The 26,297-nt window shown below is 35.3% G+C and overlaps 1 protein-coding gene across 3 annotated transcripts in view; it reads right to left on the bottom strand.

Moving 5' to 3' along the window:
* The window catches only part of LOC149806449 (protein HGV2-like), a 71,007-nt gene that overhangs the window by 12,748 nt on the left and 31,962 nt on the right, over positions 1 to 26,297 (bottom strand). For 2 of the 3 annotated variants that reach the window (XM_089953487.1, XM_089953493.1), the window contains exons 5-11: positions 23,260 to 23,916; positions 13,975 to 14,117; positions 11,260 to 11,333; positions 9,666 to 9,739; positions 6,551 to 6,641; positions 5,086 to 5,183; positions 2,378 to 2,425 (exon numbers count right to left, since the gene is read on the bottom strand). In XM_089953487.1, coding sequence (XP_089809613.1) covers positions 2,378 to 2,425; positions 5,086 to 5,183; positions 6,551 to 6,641; positions 9,666 to 9,739; positions 11,260 to 11,333; positions 13,975 to 14,117; positions 23,260 to 23,916 — 1,185 coding nt within the window. The remainder of the gene's footprint in view (positions 1 to 2,377; positions 2,426 to 5,085; positions 5,184 to 6,550; positions 6,642 to 9,665; positions 9,740 to 11,259; positions 11,334 to 13,974; positions 14,118 to 23,259; positions 23,917 to 26,297) is intronic. The other variant, XM_089953502.1, reaches the window with a different exon arrangement.

Raw genomic sequence — 26,297 nt, 5'->3', positions numbered from 1 at the left:
TAATTTTCCAAATCTGAAGATGTTTCTCTTTCAAGACTCTCCAAAACATACGTCAGAAAAGACGATCATGTTCAAAACCACAAGATGAGTCACACGAAACAAATCTGACTATATTCCCATAAGTTGGCATTTAAAGCCATTTCAATGTACAGAATACAAATTCTAACTTTGCTGACCTGCATTATGTTGCTACATGGAAACAACATAATGAGCATAAATTGTTTCGTTTCCTTTCAAACCTTTAATTCCAAAGAAGGAGCAATATGTGTGCATGTTATACAAAGTAAACATTTCCTATTACAGTATGTAAAACCCCAATAAATGCAAAGTTTTAGAATCTTATCTTGTTACAAAAAAGTTTAACCCTGAAATTACTTGTGCCAATAAAATCGCAAGATTTTTCAACCAACCTAAACTCCTTAAGACTATTTGGTTAAAATTCCATCATTTAAAGACATTTACAATGGGTTGATTTAAATTTAGACAAAAGACCTTCAAACTTACATATTGTTGTATAAACAAGGACTGAATTTTCTGCAAAATCAACTTGTCTTCTTGTTGTTCAATAAACCAGTCCCCAAACCTGTATTGATACATGAGCTCTTATAGTTTCTTAATATATAATAAAAGGGAAGACAATTTCCCATTTCTCATGCGTTTCATTTAAGATCTGAAACCAATGCTTCAAGCTACATGTACCTGTGTAATAGTTTCACACCAAAGTTCAGCTCAGAGATACAATTTTTCTAATCCGGGTTTCCGCCGAATATTCCAACCTCATTTTTCACATTTGGACATTTTGGATGGAGTGTGGGTTCAGAGCAATTACATATAAAAAATCTGGAATCTGCCACCACTGTAAGATAGCTTACTAGTGGGCCTAGCAAATTTAAACTAGGTTATATCGACTTATCAATAGGAAAATTATTTATTTTCTCAATAATGGCAAGTAGTATAAATGTTAGGTCTTTATTCTGCTGACAGACTAGATGAAACTCAGTAAAGAAAAAACCTGACCCACTACTCCCCATTTGCGTTAACGATCACATTACTTCACAAATCTCAATGACATCGGAAGTTCAATAGTCATGTGATATCAACAACAAACTCCTTTTTAATGCTGTACAAAATTTCAATAACATTAAATGAAAATCTGATACCTTTCTTAAAAACCAGAAAGAACATATAATTCTCAACATATTTATTTCGAGAACAACTACAATAAGCCAGTCTGATTCAACAAGCAGAGTAGTCTGGGTCCCCTGCTTCATATGCTCCCTACATCAGAGAGCACGTCAACGTGGTAGTCACGTGATGCAACAAAACTCTGATGTTGGTCTTGGAATAAATATAGAGAATGTTGTGCTCTTTTGTTTTTGTATTATTACAACCAGTATAGGAATTTAATTTTAAAAAATTTCTACAATATCTGAAAGTGACGGTTGTGAGATTCTGTGTACTTGTGCAACATGCTAGTACCAGCTCAAATTTCATTAACGCATTAGTTTCATCGTCTTTCAGCTGATTAAAGACAAAGATTTTAATACTATCGCCATTTCTGAGAAAATAATGTTCATATCATTTTCATCCAGGTATAACTCGATTTAACAATGTTAAAGTTTGCTAGCCAATCTGCTATGCTTTAATGCCACCATGTTGGCCTCCTGTGCTGCAAGACTGGTTTTCATACCTTCCATATAAAAAAAAGAAACGGATATCAAGCTGTCTGTGAAACAAAAAGTCTACCAGATGAATCTAATCCACTGAGCGTTTGGATTGTCTCAACAAATTTATTTATGGCAAGTACCCAAATGATCCATACTGTAACCTTCTAATATTCTGGTTAGAAATCGATAAATTTAACTCACAATCAGTTCAGTTATGACTATTATGTAATTGTTTCGGGCATTAAGTTGTGGAGGAAAATTCCTGAGTTTTTCTAGACTTTCATCAATATCTGCAAAATTCAAGGACTTTTCACAGTTGGGAAAAAAAATTAACATTTCTCCCGATTTCCCGGTAGCGTGGGAACCCTGAAGATAATACTCCAAGTAGTTGAGAAGAAGTATCAATAATAAACTTGCACCAACAAAAAGACTGAGGACAGACAACAGGCCATATAATTAAGCTCCTCTCGTCTATTAGATAACTAAAAGTGAAGCTGCATTGAAAAAATTATGCTATACATTTGCAAGAGTTGTTGCACATCAATGCTATCCAAGTGTGCAAATCTGTACAGGTTTTATGCAATCTGCACACGTATGCACTCTGGCAGCATCTTAGCAATAAAAATACGATTAGTTGTAGTAACGGGTCATCCCAAAAGCTCTTCTGGTCTATGACCAGTAGAACTAAAAACAACAATATCAAGAATTACCTTTTCCTTTCTCTGCGGACTTCTCTTCAATAAATTGTGTAAGCTTTGCTGAAAGATAATAAGACTGGTCTCAGTGTCATCTGGATTCATAATTAACTGATGGATAATGTCTTTAAAGAATATTTAAGAAAACAAAAGTGTTATAAAACAAGATTTTAAACACTACCAACTACTTCAACTGTATTGTATAAATAAAAACAATTTCAGAGTAAAATATGTTTCTTTGATAGCACTTAAAATACCCATCCCATCTTAAAAGCTTAACAACCTAGGTACTGGCCAAGGCAGAAGTCACACTATAGTGGTCTCTCCTCAGAGTCGTGGTGACAAATCCCCTTCCAGGATTACTATAAATTGGTAACTACTGAGAAGAAAAAAATGTTTGAGATGTCTGGCTTCTTCAAATACATTATAACAAAATATATTAGGAAAATAGATAAGGAAGCAAGCTGCATCCCAAAGCCACTGCTCAATTTCTGGTCTTCTTGCTTTGCAGCAAGGATAAGCATGTCATCTATGGAGAAATTTATTCTCATATAATCCAGCAGAAGTAATGTTATGAGGCTGCTTCAATGTCTGGGAAGGTTATCCATTTGCAGCTGATAACATTCTATGGAGCGAAAGTGATCACACCAGGATGAAACGTTCGTGTCAAAAAACCTAGAGAATCTAATTCTGGAGGTCCATCTCTAGGCTTGGATGACATCAGTTAGGGAGAAGTTGTGCAATGCCTGTGGTAATCACCCTTCCCATACTAGCCACTGCATGCAAGGAAATCATCTGGTTTGGGTTAGTTCTTTCTGGGCTTAGAGGACAATCCACTGTACGCAGGATTAGAGGTGCCAGGGGAAACATCATCCCTTTTTCCTGATTTAACAGGAGTGATCTCCCTCTTCTGATCAACCCATTTCACTTCAGGTACCACTTCACAGCCCCCACGGGATCCTTCCAATGACCTTGTAAGTAGTCTCTGCACATAACATTCATAGTCTGAATTCCACTCCATACAATATACCATCGGACAGGAGATTAAGGTAGCACAATCTAGATCATCGTATCATGAGGATAGACAACATACATATTTATGATGAAAAAAATATTTACTTCCCAAAGGTGAGAAACACTACGAAATCGTTCAGCTGATGAAAGGGCAAGGAGTGTGTGTCTTTGGAAGGTGTCAATGTCAGTATGCTGACCTGGCATTAGTGAAGAAGTAACTGATGATACACAGGATTTGTCACCAATCCCTGCCATTACCAAATGGATTACCACATATCTGACTTCCAACTTGGGAACGTCATATCATAATCAGGTTATGTACCATTTATATTCTAGTCCAAATTACATGCACCCAGATTTGCTGTCACAATATGAGAGCAGATCTGCATCTATGTAATTGTACCAAACTTGTATGCAGTATACACTGCATGTTAACAATCCCCCCTACCAAAAAGAAAAACATGCAACAGTGTCAAAGTATATCAAATAAAACTAACAAAAAATCTACAAGACAATAAAATATTTAATCAAGTTTTTCCCAGATAATAAGGGTTATGCTGAAGCTGTGTTTCTCCTATAAATGCCACTACAATTTTGCTTAGGACACAAACATCATGCAAAAAAATATCATACCAAAGATAAAGCCCCTGATGCAGAAATTGTACGACATCCAAAATCTGAACCAAGAATCTTAGCATTACTAATACAGAAATATCTCACATTTTCCTGGCTAGATAAAAGAAACTGACACAGTATAAGCTACCATGAAAAATAAAATACAAACAAGCAAGCCTAGCCAATCTGATAGTGAAAACCCTGTGTCAATATGAACATCAATTCTGGAACAGCAGTGACAAGATTTATATTATGGTCATTATGGTGGCCATACTGAAAGTCAGATCCACTTCATTTTCATTTAGCACCAAGCAGACACCATAGAAAGCCATCAAGTAAAAACCACACATTAACAAGACTTTCAATTTATTAGAGGTAGCCACAAGAAAATTTTCAGGAGAACCTACAAGACATCGTAAAGAAGACCTCTGGCGAAAACCCAATATTGATATGACTTTTATGCAAGAGCTGAATTTCAAAAGGGATGTGTCAGGTCAGCACAAGTTTCATTTAAGACCAACCAGACACCTTAAAAAGTCTTCTATTGAAAAACTGATGTGACTTTCTGTTCAGAAGTAGTAACAACAGATTTTCAAAATGGTTGTTGTGGCAGCCATACTGGGCATAATAAGATCATCACCATTTTCATACTTTACCAATACCACAACAACCTCTCTGTAAAAATCCTATGCTGACATGACAGTCCATTCAACACAAGTAGTGATAACAAGATTTTCAATATGTCTGATTAGCATATTTTCATTCTAGACCAGCTAATTATAACAAATCTTCAGATGAAAAATTTGTCAATATGACTTTCTGTTCAGGAGAATAGAATAGTATGATTTTTAAACTGGCTGCCATGGTGGCCATTTTGGATGTCTGATCAGCACCATTTTCATTTACAACCAACTAGACATAACATATTTTAGCGAAAACCCCATACTGATACAACTATCTATTTAAGAAGAGTGGTCACAAGATTTTTCAAGATGGCCACTGTGGTTACCATACTGGATGTCCAAGCAGCATGCCTGCAGAACTAAAAAGACATTCATATTAGCTGCAGTAAATCTATTCGTAATCTTACTTACCAATTTTATCTTCAATTGTTTTGATTGCTGTTTTGTAACTTTCGATGGCTTGATCATACTGTTTATTAAAACCAAAAGCTAATCCTAGTTGATAATATCTAGGAAAGGTCAAGGTCAATATTAATGTATTACCACTAATATATGGCCTAAATGTGCATGTGTATTTGTCTATACAGAACAGTTTTCCCATAGCATGTAGAATGAAAAGCTATTGTTCAATGCATATCCTAAAGTCTAGTTACAGCTGGAACCAATCTTCATGCAAATGTTTGATAAAAACAAAACCAGATACATCAGCATTAACACAGATTCTCCTCCATCCAAAGTGCCTGAAATGGCCTAAATGCAAAAGGATGTGACTGATGGCTACATGACAGTGTAAAACTATATGCCCTTACAGATCCTGAAATGATTAATTTTATCAAATCTCCATTTTGCTTGCATTCCATTTATGCTTGCATTTCAATTATCTATTCACTTCCTTTTTCCCGGAGTCTGAGAAATGCATTCTGATTTTGCATTTATCACTACTATTGATAATTCTTTTCCTTTTTCAATTATTTGAAAAGAAATGGAAATGCATTTACATAAGGAGCATTTTCCATTTTTAAGAGTGTTAATGGGAATAAACTATGCTTTGTATCTTGCCTTGTTGAAAGCAAACTTGAACAGCAAATGGATAAACTGCACGACTGCACTGATTATTATAAAAGCATATTTAGAAATGTTCTAAATGTAAAACAATATACTTGTCAAGTTGTTGAGTAATTATCAAAAAAAATTTGTACAGATACATTCACCAGTGATCACATCATTAATTCTATGGTGAACGTCATGTACCTCAAAAACAATGTCATGGCTTGTTAAGAGCCCAAAATTATTTATCTTAAGATTGTAAGCTTGGATACCACATGAAAGGGCTTTTTTACATCGGAAATTATGTCAAATCCATTCATGAAATGTGCTTGCATCTCGTTATTATTAGATTGTTCGTCATTCTGTGTTTTTAGTTTTCGTGTAAACACAGTTCACCCACTTTCTTAAAGAATGGAATTATGTGCGACTTCGCTAACTGAATTAAGAGATGGAACATCTTGATTGTAAACTGAACATCTAAATGTCATTTAAACATAACATCTTCATTATTTCAAAGATTTTAATGGTTTATGTCAGATAAATTTAAAAAAAAAAAAAAAAAAAAAATCATTTTCCCTCTTCCAAGCTGGGTCCATAAATAGAACTTACCAATTTTGAGGACAAATTCAGCATATATTTAAAGACCTTTGAAACTTCTAACGTAGGAGAGATTTAATAAAGAAATGAAGGAAATGGACTGCAAATATAAGGGTGCTTTCAGTCGAGGTTTGTGTGGCTTTCAAGATATTGTCAAATTCTGCAATCATAGGACCTTGAATAGACCTTGATACACATCAATAAATTTATGCCAATCAATATGAAAGGATACGTCTCTGCTAAGGCCCGGTCTTCAGGTTCCATGTATTCCTTCTGTATTTTCAGGCATTGGTTAAAATCTTCAACTGCTTGTTCGTATTGCTCTAGAAGGAAAGAAAGTATAAAAATGCCAAATAAATACCTTCGGATATCAAAACAGGCATGAAGATTGACATCATTTACATTCAGGTGACTTGCATTTTTTCCCTTACTAAAAACTATCTGGACAATAATTTGCAACCAAAGCCAACTTCAATTAGCTATTATTTAATAGTGGCCAAGTTGTAATTTGGATGTAAAATTAACCTGTGGGAAATTGGATGTGGGTGTTGGTAAAATACAATATTCTACAAATGCTTCCATTCTAATAAATCATTCAATGTCAGCAATGAACCTTATTTACAGTAGGATAGTCTCATTGGGACACCAAAAAGACATCTCTTTTTATTTTGGAAAACTTGTATACACAAGCTTGTGAAACCAAATTCATATATCTCTTCAAACTGGAGTGGAAAAGTTGAAGCAATTAGATGCTACTTCATCTGTTAGGCCTATCTGTGTTTCTGGTTTCATGCAAAATAAACTTGGGTTGGTCAGATAGAATTTTTTTTTTTACTAAACCCCTCCCCCTTACCAAATGTGAACCATGATATCATTAACTTTTTTTTTCCCCCCTTGAAAATTAGAAGGCCTGTATATTTGGATTAGTAATAGTAATGGCATCTGAAAATGTTTCAAGTGAAAAGCATAATGGGTTATTGTTTACTTTTGTTAAATAAAAAATAAATTGTTTAAAAATTTATTGCTATATTGTTTAACTTAGGTCTATTCAATGCTGCTTACTGAAAGATCTGCACCTTAACTGTCACCAAGTGACTTCCAGACAAAAATTAACAATAGCTATGGACTTTTACAAATGGTGGCCAGGTACTAAAATTGGGTTAAGAGAAGAGCACAGACTAGTCGTCACTATATAGGGTAGTATGAATTTGTTCATCAACATGTGCAGTTTTCATTGTGACATCACATGACATTCAATCCAGAGAAGAAAAGCATTCAATCCAGAGAAGAAAAGCAGTCGTCATTATATAGGGTAGCATGAATTTGTTCATCAACATGTGCAGTTTTCAATGTGACATCACATGACATTCAATCCAGGGAAGAGCAGACTAGTTGTTACTATATAGGGTAGCATGAATTTGTTCATCAACATGTGCAGTTTTCAATGTGACATCACATGACATTCAATCCAGAGAAAAGCAGACTAGTTGTCACTATATAGGGTAGTATGAATTTGTTCATCAACATGTGCAGTTTTCACAGTGACATCACATGACATTCAATCCAGATTGGACTGGATCACAACTGTAGTTGGCCTTGTCCATGTACTTTTAACACTGATTTTGTTGCATGTACTTCTTGGGGAGTCGAAATAATGAAAAGGAAAATGTTTGTATGAGGATCCAAATAAAATGAATAATTGCCTTTTAAAGGTACAATGCTGTCAAGCATTTCTGCGCACTTAAAGTTTCCATCTCCAATACTGAAGCAAAATGCATACCGAATTCGACCAATTGACCAAAATACAGCAATGCTTACCATTTGAAAAGAGGCAGTTGTCACCAGAATATTCTGTTCAAAATAATATTAATCTTGGACACAGGGGATGCCACCCCCATATCTTCCTGACTCGCGATATGTTGGCCTATTCTGCGCGCAGCTTTGAAAAGATTAATGTGTATCCATCGGAAAATATAATTGAAATACATTAATTTGGACAGTTTCTGTCAGCAGTTCAGTCGAGTAATTAGGTCAGGTTTATAGCTAGTTTTACAAAATTCAATGTAACAATGCCAATAAATGGCAAGAGATATTGTTCAAACTAAATTGATCTTTTAAAAAAGTTAGTAAAGTTCAACATTTTATAAAAAATAAGCTATTATGTGGAAGAGAACAAAGAATAGGATGCAATGTGTTGATGGGGAAAAATTACTAAGAATTTAGAAACAGACAATAGGCCGGGGAATTTCTTGAGATTTTATATTCTAGTGGCAAGTTGACATGTTGGGTAGCAGGCAGTTTGTACATGTGGGACAACTTGCAAAATTGGAAACCTGGATTAAAATGCAGTATTGTTTTAAGGTATACATTTCCATCTTTTATATAATGCATTTATTTGTATGATTCTAAAAGATATTTTGAGTTACCAGTTCAAGAAGGTCATGGAGTGGGTCTTCATGTTGACATTTAGAAATCACATTTTCATATGCATTTAGAGTCAAAATGCAAGATATTTTTGTACACTTTATGAATATCACTTTCCTTTATTAAAGTACGATCATTCTTTCTCAATACAAAATAGATTTTTTTAACAAAAATAACATGTGATCCAATATTTACAGAAATGATGTATCATTACACAGAATTACCCAATGCGCATAATTAGCCGACATGGTGGTATGTAGAATCAAATAAAAAATGACACTCATTACAGAAATAATAGATAGTGAATGCATACATGACCTATATGTCTTTTACTATAGCAATACAAATGACAAGTAGTAGGTCCAATTTCAGCAACGCTGTAGCTTCATCTGTCAGAAGATGAAGGATATAATAAATTTGTTCAATTGCATCTACACCAGAATAGGTCCGACATTTAAAAAAATTGAGATTTGGTGAAGGGGAAAAAAAATGGCAAATTGTGATTTTCCCATTTTATACAAAAAAAATCAAGAGCAAATTGGAATAAGTGGCAGGTCAGAATAAGCTAATACAATTTTTTTCTTCTGCTAAGACACACAAGCATTTGAAGTTAACTCTGAAAAGATATTTTCAAAATGCACATAAGACTTATTTATTATTAAGAAATATTTTTCTCTCAAAAAAAAGTAATCTTAGTATTTCAGGACACATGCTATAAAGTTGGCACTATTCAAGCAAAATCTAAGTTGCATACAGCCACTGATTTATTACATATTCATCACCAACAATTTGAAAACAACACCTTAACACTGATATGTTGCCATTGTGAAATAGTGTCACTGGAAAATATGTCATGCTATTCAAAGACAAATGTGTTGATCTGATTATTACATTATATCATCACTGTAGTGCATGCAACTTACCTGTTTCCAGGCTGACTTCACCAAGTTTCAAATGGGCTTCTGCAGCTTTAATTTTGGATTCTTTGGTATCTTCTCTGAAATAGAAAAGCAGACTTGAAGAAAAGCATAAATGTTCCTGAAAGTCAGTTACTAAATTCAATGTGAAACATGCTTTGCATTAAAATAATTATATGGGTTAAGATTACGTATACATCCACTGAATCATAAACTATGTCATATGCATGTACATGCTAAAAAAGTTAGCTACCTTTATATATGTTGGGAGTTACCCACTCAGGGGGCTGATTCTCTGTTCCAATAAGGCTGTACTGAACAAATACATACAAGATCCATTTTATGATTCATATAACAAGCAAATTGGTAACGGAAGAGTAGATATTATGCACATTTGTCCTGCACATCTTTGTTCAAATTTTCATACACAGTTATCAACTTAAGCTTGGCTTTGTGGTAGGGGGTGATGCCAAAAATTAAGGTAGGCAGTTTTCTAGTCACTGCAACTGTACTGTGGAGCAATTTTGCTGTCAGGAAACAGTGACCGAAAAAGTGCACCATTGTCACTGCAGGTGAATAATCACTATTAACTACTTTTGAAGTCCATAATATTGCAGCCTAAAGCATATCACATTGCTTGGCATAAAACCTATCAATGAAACGGCACCCCTATCATCAGTTGTTGATATTGCAAAACCTGCTGATGAAGATGAAACCAGCTTTTCTGATGCAGACAACAGCAATGACAAAGAATCAGATTTTTCTGTGCTGACATTGAAACAGAGGGCTCAGGTTTTTTAAATTCCAAGTGTTTCTTTCTTTTTGCCTGGCCACTTAGAGTTGCAATGCCCATTCTGCTTTTCTTGCACACTGTGCAAAGCCCTCTGTGCATCTTTTCACAGCCACTTAATAAAGCCTTTGTCTTGTAACAAACTATCCTTGAATCTGCATTTTCTTATGACTGTTCATTAAAAAAAATGATGAAAATGAACGGTCCTTGCTTGGTGGAAAATTGAAACTCAGTAAGTGAAAATGTTTATCTGTTAAAAGACATCACATGAAATTGTGTGCTATGCATGACATCCGATTAATTCCTGTGGATTCTGATAATGAAGGAATGGCTAGCATATGATGGAAAATCAAACTGTACTTCCATCCAGATGCAATGTAAAATTAATGACTTGAAAGTAAAATTTTCTATCATATATTATTTTTATGCATTTTCTATGACCCAAGTTAAAAATCAACGACTTTCAAGGCCTTGAAATGAGGTGTTCAATTTTCAATGACTTACCATGACCTTTAATTATCGTGCAGACAACCTAAACAGGGTTCTACTTTACTCCAGTAGCAATCTATTAACAAATTTACATAAATGTATATGGAGGACAACTCAAAATCCAAAGATCTCACTTTGATTCTTTAAAGTACAGTGGATTTCGTAGTGGTATTTAAATGCTAATTAAATATCCTACAGCTGTAGACAGGTTTTCCAAGCTTACACCTGTTTGGGGTCAAGATTCATCTGACTTATACTCTGCATCGACTTATAGGCCGGTAAGTATGGTAGTAGAGCTAATTAATCATGAATATAACTTACTTGAGGTAAATAACTTTTGCTAACTCTAACATCTCCCAGGCTAGCTGTAGATTTGAAATATCATCTGCGTTTTCCTGTTAATAGAATTATTAATATTAGTTCAGACTCTAAATTAAAAAAACAACAAAACAGCATATGCTCTCCAATTAAGGCACATACCAGGTTTAACATATTGGAGCGAAACGCTAAAGTAAACTTAGATATGTTCCACCAATGAGGTAGAAAAAAAAAATATCTAGAAGGATTGATGTACAAAATAATGTTTTTGAAACTAATGTCTTAACAGAAAAATGTTAAAAGCAATATATCCAGTCTGGAAAATTTAACCTTTATGCTCCAGACTCTTATTCCTGTTTACCCTGTGGGCAACTGCAGTAACAAACTTGTATGGTGCAGGTCATTTCAGTCTGCTTCAATATTCAATGCTGAACTGCATGTATCTGTTGATGAGTGTTAAAGGTGGCTGCAACCTAGTCACAGTGTGGTCACAATGCCCACTATGTAGTAAATAGTAGTATTATACTTTTTATGTACAACCCTCTATCATTGGTCAAATAATCAAGTACTGAAAGACATGGTACCCATCAAACCATGAATTTTGTTATTACTACAGACCTGCCAAACCAAACAAGACGTCATTAAATCAGTATATTTTTTTCTCCTCAAGTCAGACCTGTTTTCAGTATGGTGTAACAAAATATGTACTATTGTCAAGCATGAAAACATGCACTAAAAGTCAACGAGTGTAATGCACGACTGATACAAGGATGGTAAACATTGTGTTCAGCTAAAAAAAGTTTGTAAAGTTTACTTCAACCTGAATTACCTCCATAGTTTCACAAACTGCTGTTCCAAACCCAAAGGAGCTCGAAGGCTTATTGCTATCTCTCAAAATGATGTAATACTGAAAAAAATTTAAATTTAACTAGGGCCATTGTGACATTACCTTTCTGCCATGTGACACTCAAATCAACAGATGTCAACTAAACATATTTGTTGCCATTCCTGCTTTTTCCCTCCAGGAATCTGAATATTCCTTAATTCTTCTGTAGTGACTTAATTTATTGTCTCTTTTTGCCTGAAAAGTTGCTTTTAAAAAAGCAACAGCTTGATCATACAGACATTTTGCATCACAAAACACATGTAGTTTAAAGCATCTGAGGTTCTCCTGTGTTGAAAGTGTCTGAAGTACTCCTTTAAAGTTAGTCTGGTCCACTGACCATTTCCACTGAATCCAAACCTGAATATGAATTAAACCCAGACTAGTCAGTAACTGGATTTTACTGCAAGCAATCATACTTCTCTAATTTGTATCTTCTATTCTACAAGTCCATATTTTATGGGTCATTTCTCTAAGACTTGCTATAAAATCGTAAGTGTTGGTAAGTCTGCTGCTGGGCAACACTGCATTGCAAGACTGGTATGTTCTGCCTTATCAATAGGTGTCTTTCTGATCTTAAAGGCAAGTCATCCCAACCACTTAGTCAATGTACAGACAAAGAACATTATTTTGGAAATTTTCTCCTCCCAGTCTCAGCAACTCTGACAATAGGTTCTGTGACACTCCATGCAGTGGTTTTGGAGAAGCAAAAAAAAACAAAAACAAAAAAAAACAAAAAGGAAAAAAACAAATAGACGGATGACAGGTGAAATGATAAGCCACTTCATAAGCTTTTCTGTCCAGTAGAGCTAATTAGTAAGTGCAGTATCAGGTTAATTAACTGAATTTCATAGGCAGAATTTGCTTATTCAGTCTATCTTGCCACATTTTCTGGAAGTTTTTGGACAGTTTCAAATTTTTATATTCTGTCCCATGAAAAACATTTTATTTTTATGTCTGCATAACAAATAAATGAAAAATCCAAGCACAAACAACCAACCAACACCACATGATACAAGTCTATCGCTCAAGACACATGGTAAAGTAATCACACTCTACATATACATAAATTAACAAAACATTACTTGCACTGTTTTTTTTTCATTTTCATGAGAGAGAGAGAGAGAGAGAGAGAGAGAGAGAGAGAGAGAGACTTTGGTCCTAAAATGATGTTAGCAACAATGTGAACTCTTTGTGATCCAATAATGAAATTTATACAAGACTAACAAAGCCATTTCAATAATTCAAAACAAGATGTAAAAAGTAAGGATGCTGTGTGCTTATTTTTTAAATATAAAATACATTATTATCCTGTGAAACTAACTCCTATATACATGACCACATTCAAGTTTTTGCATTATCCACAATGGAAGTGTTAAACAAAATTTCTTAGATACAGGCCGATTATAACAGCTTCAAATTTTATCTAAGAGTGGTCAAGTTCTCATGTTTTTACGAATTGCTCACAAAATGGGAGAATTCTATGAAATGCAACATGGATGCAATACTGCGTATATCCTTACTGAACATGGTTACTGAACAGTTAATCAGCTTAGTGACTCAGGATAAATAATATACAAAAGTATTGTACTGGCATCTTTAATACAGAATATCTCCGACACTTTACAGATGCAAATCTTCTGAGAATGAACGATCAAATACTGGATATAAATCGTAACTGTGAATATTATCCTTTTACCTGAACCAATTAACTGCAGTGTCCCTGGAAAAGGCACTTGGCCCACATCTTCTTAACATGATAAAGCCAATGATACGTAAAAAGAAAGTGCAGTTAAAAATAAAAATACATCTCCAATCCACCCACATATACATACATCACCAACCTCTCCTTCTTTAGGTTCCTTCTCATCCTGGGACGTCTCTCCCTCATCCAGAGTTTCCTCCCCTTCTTCTTCCTCCCCTTCCTCTTCTTCAGTGCCATTCTCTTTCTCTGTTGATTCTGACCCTTCACTGGACTCTGCATCAAATAGTAGTTTGTTACACCAATGTTTTAACACAACCAATTGTGGGTATTGTAGAGTGTAGGCACTGAATTCTTGTAGTTTAGAAAACCAGAGACAAATATTCTGCAAAATGTGTTGTATCACCCATGTCACATGAAATGATGCATTAGCCTCTAATGGACTCTCAAAAGTGTATGTTTTCAGAGAAATTACCCCTGTAGAATAGTTTGATACATCACATTCTAAGAAACATTCCGATCAAGTTTGATCAAGTTGGTTCTAAATTTCTTAAGAACTACCAGGTCAAAAAGTGGGATATTTAGAAGAAAAACAAACCAAAAAAAAAAAAAAAAAAAAGGGGGGGTGGGGTGGGGGGTGGGGGTGGAAGAGAGATCACAAAATACCTGTACCAGTTGATTCAGAACCTGAAACTTTATTACAGGCAGTCTCATCATTGATTTATTAATTTCTGCAATAAACATTCATATTTATGCTTAAAATAAATCTTTGTACAGTCCCAACTATAAGATGATTTTCTAAAATTGTCTTTATCCAGTAAATGTATATTGGGTGTGCATGTGTTTTAAAATTAATTTTAATTATACTATTAATGTATTGCTATATTTTTCCTTGGATATTATTCCTTCCTTCAATAGGATTTATTTTCTCAGAAAATTTGAGTATAGCATATGCTATGTGTTAAATGGATGGAGATGAAAGGAAGCTGTAGCAGTGATTAAATCTGACTTGGTACTCAGCATTTACTATGATTTCCAACAATATTAACCACAGCTGTCTAAACACACAACAGATGCTATAATCGCATTTCTCAGAAAATAAATCCTCTTATCAATTTGATGCAGCTTTTGTTTGATGTAAACTCGTTTTAAGTTTGCTAGGCCTCCTAATATGCAGCTACCATACACTGTTATGTATATTTGATTTAATTTAAATGTCTGTTTATTTTTTTATTATTATTCCATTACATGCTATTGTAATGTACTTTATTTACTGGATTTTACATTTTCCAGAAATTCAGTTCAGTTCTATTTGACCTGTTTTTCATAAAAAATAGAAACTTTGTATATAATGCTGACCTAGTTCCTGACATTGATTCAAAATCAGTTAAGAGTTGAAGTAAACAACTTTTAAAAAACATTAAAATTATTTCTCAGAGTAAGATTCATAAATGAAATCAAGGCCATACTTTGGAGTACATGACAAATAACATATATCAGATTTTTCTAGAGGACTGATCCACATCCGGGCATCTGTTTTGCACCACAGCTAGATTTATTATTGATGTTTTGAGAAAGAATAGTCATTACTTACCTTAACACTGGAGATGTCCAGGTGTTTTATGTTGTGACCAGTTTTTTTTGCTAATTATTTTGTTTTCCTCAAATTACTTGGATTTCAAGAGATTACTTTTCCATGGAAATACTTGTGCTTTAACTTAATTCTTGGACGAATACAGTTATCAAAATTTACACAGAATTCAAACACTAGAATATTATTTTCTGTGATTCAACGAAGAACACAGCATACATCATCACCTCCCATTTTGGATTTCATCGGGATTCAACCTCAGTTTCATTAGGACTTTTTATTACTACGACTTCTATTTTTTAATTCTTGGATTATTTTTGGATTTGATTCATTATTATTTTCTTGTTATTATCTGAAAAAGCCTAAACACATAACAATGCCAACGCCAAGCGTTGTTGGCAAATTAAAACTTCTGACCCTATACCCTAACTATCCAATTATCAAAAGTGGGTGGGAAGCATTACAGGAAACCGACTATGAAGGCTTGAACAAATTTGTTGTCTCGGTAAATAAACACTCTAGATCCTGAAAATTTCATAAAAACCAAGCTGTTCTAGGGACCTTCTTGCATCTTAACAAATAAAATGCTTTCATGCTAGGCTTGATATCCACACAGAAATTGTATATGTGATGGTGTTGAAGAAACATATTCAAGGTGAGGGGTGATGTCAGTTATATTTTATGCTTGGTGGGTGAAAATAAAATACTAGCCGACTCCTCCCATACCATCATTTCTCAAAAGCACTTATCACAATTGGTCTTCCACACCAGTGCCACATTTTGCAGCAATACATAACTTGCTACAATTGCTGAATTTACCAGTCTGGAGGGATAATGATGGCCTCAAAAAATCTGGTTCAGAATACTACAGTACTTAACATTTCAGTAGAAGTATTCACAACAGCAAGCTGATATGTTGTGCCACAGAAGCCCACTGGTAAAAACGATCTTGCCCTCAAGCACTAAAGATCAAAGGTAAAAGGTAATGCAACACTACAAGAACACAGATCACACATCGCTCAGGAGCGATTTAAATAGGCCAACTGGACTGACAAGCTCTCCTAATATTGAGGACAACCCAACAGGAAATAGTGGATGCCAAAATAATGGAGATGTTTCGTTTTGTGGCTTGTTGGTACTATTAACACTGTTGTGGTGATATCATACCAAAGAAATAGAAGCTACGTGCCTGTCCCAACGAACACAATCAGGCATTCATCTTGTGCTGACCTGGGCAGAATTACCAAATCCTTGGATTACAAATTTGATTATCTGCTGTGTTACTGAGGCTCCCTAAAATATCAGAGGAATCCAGAGGTAGGTAGAATCACTTCCAAATCCTGCTTCTTTAGAAGAAGCAAAATAAAATCTTTGTTGTGACAGCAGGTCCCTCAGTGGTAATCTCCTGGGCCCGCTTGTCCAACAGGTCAAGTAGGTTATTGAAACATGACAGTCTAGACTACGGGAGCTACCCATACAAATGTAGAAGGGACAAGCCAAACTTGGCGCAATACTTGCAGCATTATTTTTGATTGTGGGAAGTTGATCCCACTTAGAGTGAAAGCATCTATCCTCCAGGCCCCCTTATCTGGGAATGGAGTCTTGTAGTGAACAAGTCAACTCCAGTCTCCCCACACTTGCTGGTTTAGTGGCCATTCTGGATGGACTATTCACCAGGATATTGCTCTTGTCTGGCAGATGATACGAGGTATCTCCAAAAGGTTGTAAATGAAGGTTAGAGTTACGAGGCCAGTATACACTGTAAGGCTAGAAAAACTGACCATATTTCCAAGTCATTAATATGAAGAGGTTGCTTCTTCCTTAGACCAGAACCAGTAAAGAACTACACCCACTGGCTCCAGGTGAGCACACCATCCCAAATCCAATATACTGGTGTATAAAAAGAAGTGGGATGAAGTAAACTATGGCTCCACTAAGAATCTGGTCCCAATTTAGGGAGCTAGTGGTGGTGAAAATCGGATCCAGAGGAACATAACTCTGTATGCTGTGAGAAAATTCACCACCACATATATGACGTCCTGAGAAGGGACAAGATCTGATTCTAGGTTTTGGTTAAGACAAAGACGGGACAATGTGGATCAAAAGCAAGAGAGTTTCTCAGAAAGGAATTTTGGAAGATGTGCATCAACCAGTGATTGAAATAATGAAGGAAAGGGGGATCATAATAACCTTAAGTGAGCTGCCACTTCCCATGACCTTGGTAAAGCTCTGGGTGCTAAGGTGACACTGAAAAGAACTAAAATACCTCCTGGTCAAGACAAAACCAGAGGCATTTTCTCCAAAGATTGGGACATGAACTAATGTATTATTAAAATCACTGAAGACAGCCGAGTCAGGGTGCCTTATGGGGTTTCTGATCAAGGAAGTAGTCTCAATCTTGAATCATTATTCCCAAGTAAATCTGTTCAAAGCAGAAAGATAAACTAGGAGCTAAAACTTTTCAGAATTAAAGGTGATCATTAGAAAACTGGCCTAAAGTTATAAGGCCTCCGAGGTTTTAACTGGGAGACATGCCCAGGCTCCAGCCAATATCCCCTGAGTCCAAGGCGGAGAGGCAAGACCAGGCAAATGAACTCAATAGATGGAGGCTGAAAACAGCAGTACCATGTTTCATTGCTTAAAAAGCATTAGAGAAAAATTGCTAAAAAAGTGGCAAAATAAATTATCAGTGACCCTGGAGATAAACTGTGTTAAGAGATGCCATAAAACTGAGAAGCACAAGTTTACCATGGTTCATTCATGTATCTCAAACAGCTTTCATCATAAAATATTGTCCAATGACTTTGAACTAGAGGATAAGCTCTCAAACATGGACTGTAATGCATCTTCTGGTAAAAATACAATAGTAAACCAAATTTCATCTGAAATTAAAAAGATGTTAAGTTTGAAAGCCAATGTGAAAATATGAAGCAGTCATTCACCCATCACTAGAACCCCCAATGAGGTACACAACATCTTCAAGCGATGGTATATAAATTCCACCAAGTTTCATCCCTTCATCTCAAATGGCTCCAAAGGTGAAACGAAAGTTTTAAACAGAAAACTGAAGGATGATGTCATGTGAACTGGTTATGAAAATACAAACCAATACAGAGAACTACCGACCCTAACTAGACCTCAGCATGCAGTCAGAACTTTTCCAAAAGACCAATTTAAGGTAAGGTTTAACCAAATATCATGTACCGCTCTTGCCAACTTGGAAACATGCATTTAAAAAGTTCAGACATGTGATCACACTACACAGTGAGGGGGATCATTATGTGCAGCAAGTAAGTTTGCACTGTACACTCTGACCTCAGTTACCTCCAGTACATTTCTAGAAATTGCAAATCCAAATCACATTTTACTCAGAAGCTTCTTGCTGAAACAAACAATCTTTGGGGCTTTTTTCTCCTCTCTTCAAGGGCTTTTTTTTCTCTCTTTATTTTCAAGTGGAAACAGTAATTATCACTTGCACCATAAATCATACAGACAAAAATTGTTGCCTTTCCTAAATTTGTTCCCCAAGGGATCTAACTATTTCAGTTTTATTCTTCAATGTTGATTGTTTAAACAGTTTAAGAGTCTTATTGTCTCTTAACACCTTGCTAGCAAAACCTAGCATCAACTTCATCATTAAATATATGGGCAGTTTATCATAGTTTTTGGAAAAGTTTCACTAATTTTTTAATTTATGTGCAATGTTGAAGCACAAATAATTAAATACGCAAGGAATATTTGAATTTGGTGACTTTAAACTTCATACATTAAAGTGTGTTTAGTAATCATGTAAAGTTAGATTGGTCCCCTTACCAACTCAAATGAATCTAGTACGAAACCTGAATCTGGATCAAACATGGACAAACCACTACCTGATGGCAATGATCGTATTTTCTTAAGTTTGCTATTATTCCCCTAGTCCATTCTTTAAGGGTCATTTCAATCAAACTTGGGGTCAAATCGTATGGACTGGCGGACTGCAATACATGTAATCACTGTAATTCATGACTCCAAGGTCAATTTTATTTTCAATACACAATAGCAAATAGCAGAACTTATTAATTAATGAAAAGATATGGTTCCTACAGCAAGAGTTTTATGATGTATGACATTGTGAGCTGTTGCTTGTTATTTCAACCACCAATTTTATCTCACCCTCCTTATATTCTGAAATACATAAAAAAAAAAAAAAAAAAAAATTTCTTAATTTAAAAGTGATCTAAATTCAAGAACAAGTTTTAGAAGATTCATGACACATGGTACTAATGGTATGGAAAAATGGGAACCAGCCTGGAAATGGGTTAACATAAAATAGAGTATATATGGGTTAGGCTGACCAGGATTGGTTAATAATGTAAGTTATGTTGTAGGAAAAAGAATCTTTTGAGAGCTTATCCTAATTGTAAGTGAGAAAAAAAAATTAGACATTGTTTTATTGATGGAATTTCAGTTCTTTAAGTCTTGAGTTTGGAACACACCTTACAAAAATAGCACCTGACTCTGCTGCAGAATTGAAAACACATGTTTCAAACACATGCAGGTCCAGAAAATGACTCGGCTCATATCCTTTCCTCTACATAGAAGCTGACATCCAGGATTCATCTATACTGATAAATATAGATTTGATCATGAGCACTCAGAAATTTTAAGTTACTGGTTTGCACAGGTTTACTATGGGAACTGAATTAGTACCCCGAGTCCTTCAAGGACCTTTTAATGATAAAAGCAGGTTGTTTGAAATTCAATGTGTTTACAAGACATTTCAAGGATTATTCCATTAAACTGAATGGTTTAAGGTTGTACAATGCTTTAAAAGTGACAGGTTATATGTGTTATGTAGAAACTTTTATAAACCATTTTGCCATGGGCTAACCAGAATGTAATCGATTACACAATACCCAAGTAGCCACTGTAAATATCAATTATCAAAAAAAAATATGTTCCAGACAATAAAATGTTGGAGCCCCTTTGCAATTTTTTTCTCCATACATCTTAATGTCTAACTTTTAACTGACACTATACACCTACCATCAGGCTGAAATCCAACATCATCCATGACATACATAAAAGATAAAACAATAAAACAAGATCTTTTTCTATTCTATCATATAAACACTGATAAAATAATGTTTTTAATAATTTTATATATTGGTTGTCAAAATCCATTCAATAAGCTATTAACATTGCCCATCACAATTTTACTGGGCGAAAGCCACAGCTTGAGAAATAAACTTGAAACAACTTAACTCTAGTTGGCGAGGCATGAAATATGGGTCACAGTGACCAATTTTGAGATGAAACTGCAGTACTCAAGGTACACACCTCCCATTACCAAGTTTCTTGATGCCAACTCATTTTGTTAGTGTGTGTGTGTGATTTGGATTTTTAATGTAGCTTTAACAATGTTTCAGTTATATCACTAAGATGTCTTCAGTGTGGAAGTTTATAGTTATGTCTTGCACTGGGGCATCATGCCGCAGAGAAGTGACATGTCCCACTCAGTCACACTATCTTGACACCAGGCCAACCCGTCCTAACACTAACCTTGTAATGCAAAGCAGTGTGATACTGAGCAAAACTGAGTATGTGACACTATTATTTTCCAATATGAAGAGACTTGGGGTAAGGTGTTATGGAAATTTAGTGATGGGAACAATAACGTACACCAAGAAACTTTACCACCAGTGGTGTCCAAGATCATTCTTGGTCCCATGGCCAACCCAGGGCAGAACACTTCAGCAGGAGCAAGAGAGATATGCATGTAAAATGTATTCAAAAACACAAGCTTCACCTGAAATGTGTCCCCATTTTATTTCTTTATCACATGGCTACACCATGTGGATGGAGAATGGCAAATGTGGTCTTGAGAGATGGACTAATTGTCAAGTGAGTTGGACAAACGATAACAGAAATATGTGATTAAAAAACCTGAACAAAATTGTGTCCCCATGACTCAGACCTGCCAAACCTAGCAAGGCCCCCATAATGCAGTTGGCGGTTTTCTGAGTAAGTTGTAACAAAATATCATGTACTGTAAAGTTGTAAAGGTGCTCTTAAAAGTCCTGACGTATGATATGGATTAATGCAGTGATGGCAAAGTAAAATTCAACTAAAGAAATTTCCGAAGTACACTTAGACCTTAATTACCTCCAGTAAAGTTTCAGAAAATGCAGTTCTATAGCGATGGATCTGAAAGGATTCACGATAATCCCCTCAATTTGACATTCATTTGGTTCATTTCATTTTGTCTCTTCAATTTCAGGTGGGCGATGACAATCTTGCCACGACATACTCAAACCAAAATGACATAGGTCCAATAAAGATAATGAATTTGAATATAGGTAACCCCTGACTTGCATGATAACCTGAATACAGCTAACCCCTGACTTGTGATAACCTGAATACAACTAACCCCTGACTTGTGTGATGACCTGAATACAGCTAAACCCCTTACTTGTGTGATAACCTGAATACAGCTAAATCCTGATTTGTGTGGTAGTTGCAAGAGTGGTCCATGCAAATTTTTGGTTTCACTTCCTTTAATTGTCAGTAAAATATCCTAAATTTAATTAACTTTACTATCACAAAGATGGATATACAGAAAGCTTGACAGTAGGTTCTTCTTTAGTCAATTATACTGGCCACCATGTGCAGCCTATCTAGTGCTGAAAAATGGCATTAAAATCCATAACAATTACAATACCATTCACAATGGCCATTTACGAATCCAAAAGTTTCTGTTTTAGACAAATACTTTCATTTTTTTCTTTACTGCATAAATTAAATTAAAAACAACTTCATATGAAATCATGTTCATGTTAAATTTGCTTAAGTTAAAATCATTCAATTCTGTGGAGACCTATACCATTCATACTTCTATGCTGATTACAAGTTTTAAGAGGCTTGTTGACCCTTTCATCTGAAGTGTTTTTGTTCAATCAGTACTTTTCATACAAAATGCTATAAGCACCAATTTCATCATGCATGCATTATGCACGAAAAATGGGGGCAGTTTAAAGCAGAAAACTACAGTAAAAGTTCCCTCATCAACTCTATTGAACCTACTATGAAACCTAGATCTACTTCAGCCAAGCCAGCCCCTGATTCGTTTGCACTGATCTGATTTTCCCAATTTTTACTAATATTCCAAAACCTACTATTTAAGGGTCATGTCAATACAACCTGCAGTAAAGTGTGAATCTTGGTTTATGTGTATGACCCCACCACAGATGCGAGTAATTTTAACACCACCAACTAGCATGTCAACCAATCAAGAGGTTTGACCCCATTTGCCATGAATACCACGATAAAAAAACTTGCTTGGTATAAATCTCATTAGGTGTTGCAAAACAGTCTTGTTAACAAGATTCCAGTAACACCAATCAAAGCTTTCCACTGAATTTGTAGAGCATAGAATAAATGAATTTTTTCAAGGGTGTTTGTAAATGGAACCACAACCCTTTGTGTGTGTGTGTATGGTTAAAGACAATGTCAGAATTTGAAAACATTTGGAATTGTGCAGGACATTTAATGGGATAGGTGCCCACTATCAACTTCAATGGACTCCCAGAAAATATCCTTTTAAAAACTTGCTAGATGAAAATTGTAAAACATAGTCGTTATATTTCCTTCCACTGGTTAAAAATTAAAACAGAGCAACAACAGCATGCACAACTCAACGATGTCAAATAAGACTTTTTGTTAAGAAATTCAACATGTGCTAAAATAATCAGAAAATAAGTGTCATGCAAGTCCCTGATTGGGCCAACAAGAGTGACAGTTAAATTGGGCATGCCATGAACTTGAAAAAGTGGTGATGAATGTCACCTTTTTTTCTCTCCTCTCCATTTGCTTTCGTGTCCTGTGGTTCATCCCCATCATCAACCTGTTCCTCTTTCTCTTCTGACTTGATCTGTTCCTTCTCTTCATCTGCAACTTTTGGTGCATCCTTGTCCTCAGCATCATCCTTGTCTGACTTTATAATTTTCGTTTCATCCTCTCTCTCTACTTTTGGGTCTTCTGGTGCAACCTTGTCCTCAGCTGGTTCCTTCTCCTTGTCTGACGTTTTCTCACTCTCCTTATCACCTTCTTCCATGTCTGCACTATCATTCTTTTTACCATTCTCAGAAGAAGGCTTGGAATCCTCTTTCTCATTATCTTTTTGACCAGCATTGTCTTCCTCTATTTCGACGTCAACAGTTTCTTCCTCTTGCTTCTCAGCTTTACCATTCTTTTCAACATCTCGATTGTTCTCCTTGTCCTTTTCACCCTCCTCTTTTTCAGCCTTGTCTTGTTCTTCAGACTCTTTCACTTTTCCCTCTGGCACTGTGACAGGTTTGTCTTCATCAAAATCCATTGCCATTTCTACAGTCTCTTCAGAAGCAGGCTCTGCATCTTTCTTCACATCTTTTGCTTTGCTTTGGTCTTCCTTAGGGTCAGCCATGGCTTCATAAATCTCGTCCCTCAGCTTTTCCCTCTCATCCGCTGAGACAATAAGCAATATTATTATAATAGAACTTTCCACATCACAATCTTGAAGAATCCACTTTCTATTCAGAAATTTTATATACATTATAAAAAAACTAAAGTATGAACTGCCTTACTGCATGATGACATCACAGACCTAAACATGCAGTGAGGTGACCCAACTGTTCATTGCTCTAACCGTATTCAACTTGAAGCCAAGAGCAAACAGGACCTTGTATGTTCATCATGTAGTAAATAGTATAATTAAACTGTTATGTAACTTTTTTGGATATCAAACATTTTTTGAACGGTAGTTATACCACAGGGCCTGTGTATTTAAAGGCAAACTATTAAGCTATTTGAGCAAGTTTTGACTCTACAAAGCCACACTTTCATCTCTCCTGCAAATTAAGTTATTATGATAGGTAACTTTGCAGTATTAGTAATGGACAAATTTGAATGTACTGTATATACTTGCTTAGAAGAAGAGTTAAATGCAGACTAAGATCTGCAGGTAAATTATCATATGGCAGATCAGGATCTATGTCGCTTGCAGTTGATTTGACTTGTAATATATATGTTACATAATTTTTGCTCTGGGAAAAGTTCATCACTGACTATCAAGATGAAAGCTAGTTTTAAAATCAGACGAGTGCATATGGCAGGAATATTATTAAACTGAAATTTCACTTTGTAATTCATTTGTTGTACATGCTTTATTTCAAAACACCCAAAAATTTGTTTTGTATTATTTATAGGTCAGAGGATTTGAGAGTGACATAATATACCACTCAATCAATTCCATCATACAACGCACCAACTGGATTGTCTTCATAAAAGACATCATAGGAACATACACATATGGTAATAAATCTTTACAAATGCATTACAAATTAAACCTTACTTGCTTTTCTATACCAATGACAACTTTACCATGACATCAATGACACCAGCCTTTGATGTTAATACCTATCTGAGACATCTTGTTGTAAAACCAGTATCTACTCTTTCTTTCTAGACATGACTGCTTTCTCATCTTTCTTCCAAAATGTAGAGTGCAAACTACTCTCACTTGTAAGAATTATTTGGTTTTACTTATAAAAACAATATCACTATTAAAGAAACAATACCCAATTTGAGTTATCAAAGACCAATATGAAATGTCTTGAAACATGTTGCCGACATGCCAACTAATGCTACAGGCCAAGTTATCCCAGTTACCAGTTTTGTTGTTTTGGAACATTTTGTTGTTCATGCTGTTGATGGGACTATTCTCTTACAACTCTTTGGAATAAGACTTTAAAAAAAATATATAAAATAAGAAATACTGGTAGGTCTAAATTGATCGGTACCTGTTACCCAACGGCATGCTCAGAGTGGTATATAAACTTTACTGCTTTCACATTAATATGAAGCTGGTGCTGGTGGTGTGTGTGTGTAGTAAAACCAATTCTAATAATGTAATACTTACAAGGTACTATTGCACCTATACCATTTTCCTGAATGTGCGTCCCCGGTCCAAGCCAGATATTCCGTACTCCAGTTTTACGCAACAAAAAGAACATTTTAATAGCAGTAAGATGCATTAATTAATTTGTCAGTGCAGTAGGATTTTCTAACTGGAAGACGACTTGATACCTTGCTGGGCCAGGACAAAACCATGTATACATTCACCACCATGTGCCATTAGACCAAGGTACACTTATAAGTGGAGTGCAAACATCAAAACGCAGCTTTCATTACATCGTCCACACATGAATAATTCCAAGAGGTCTAAATTTTGATTCTCATGAATGGACAATAGTTTGAATAATCAACCTCGAGATTGTGGCTGCCAAAGTATCACAAGTACTTTTTAATGAGACGCTTTCTTTTCCTCCTCATTTAACTAGACACGACTATGAATCTCTTAACTTGTGAAAGGAGTCTGTCACAGGTTTGATCATCAACAATTTCAACAGGAACGGAAGCTACCAGAAACCCAAGATAGCAAAGACTAGATTGAATCAGTTACTACTGAAATGTAAACAATTTTCTCCCACTGATTAAGCATGAATTTCACTTTAATTTCAAATGCAAGGGAAAGGAAAGACTTTTAAGGAAAGGATTCTCAAACATAGTTCATTCAAAGATTCATATGGGTATTAAGATAGCAAGCAAGGCACACAACATTGGCATTGTCTAGCGAGACGGTCACCAAGCCAAGTACCATAACAGTCTTTAAAGAAGTGGGGGTGACACAATAATCCTAAGAGAACTTAAACATGTTAGATAGGGTTGCCCTACATTTAATAGTGGAAGCTGAGCAGTCTTTTCTTGAAAGCTAAAAAAGAAAACTATTTGCAACTGCTGTTGGGGGAAAGACAAGGCAGTTGCAGTGCATTTCCTTTTGCATTATA

Source organism: Sinohyriopsis cumingii, chromosome 1 (genome assembly GCF_028554795.1).
Source record: "Sinohyriopsis cumingii isolate HCF-2022 chromosome 1, ASM2855479v2, whole genome shotgun sequence".
Lineage (NCBI taxonomy): Eukaryota > Metazoa > Mollusca > Bivalvia > Unionida > Unionidae > Sinohyriopsis > Sinohyriopsis cumingii.
This window is presented reverse-complemented; position numbering and strand designations above follow the sequence as displayed.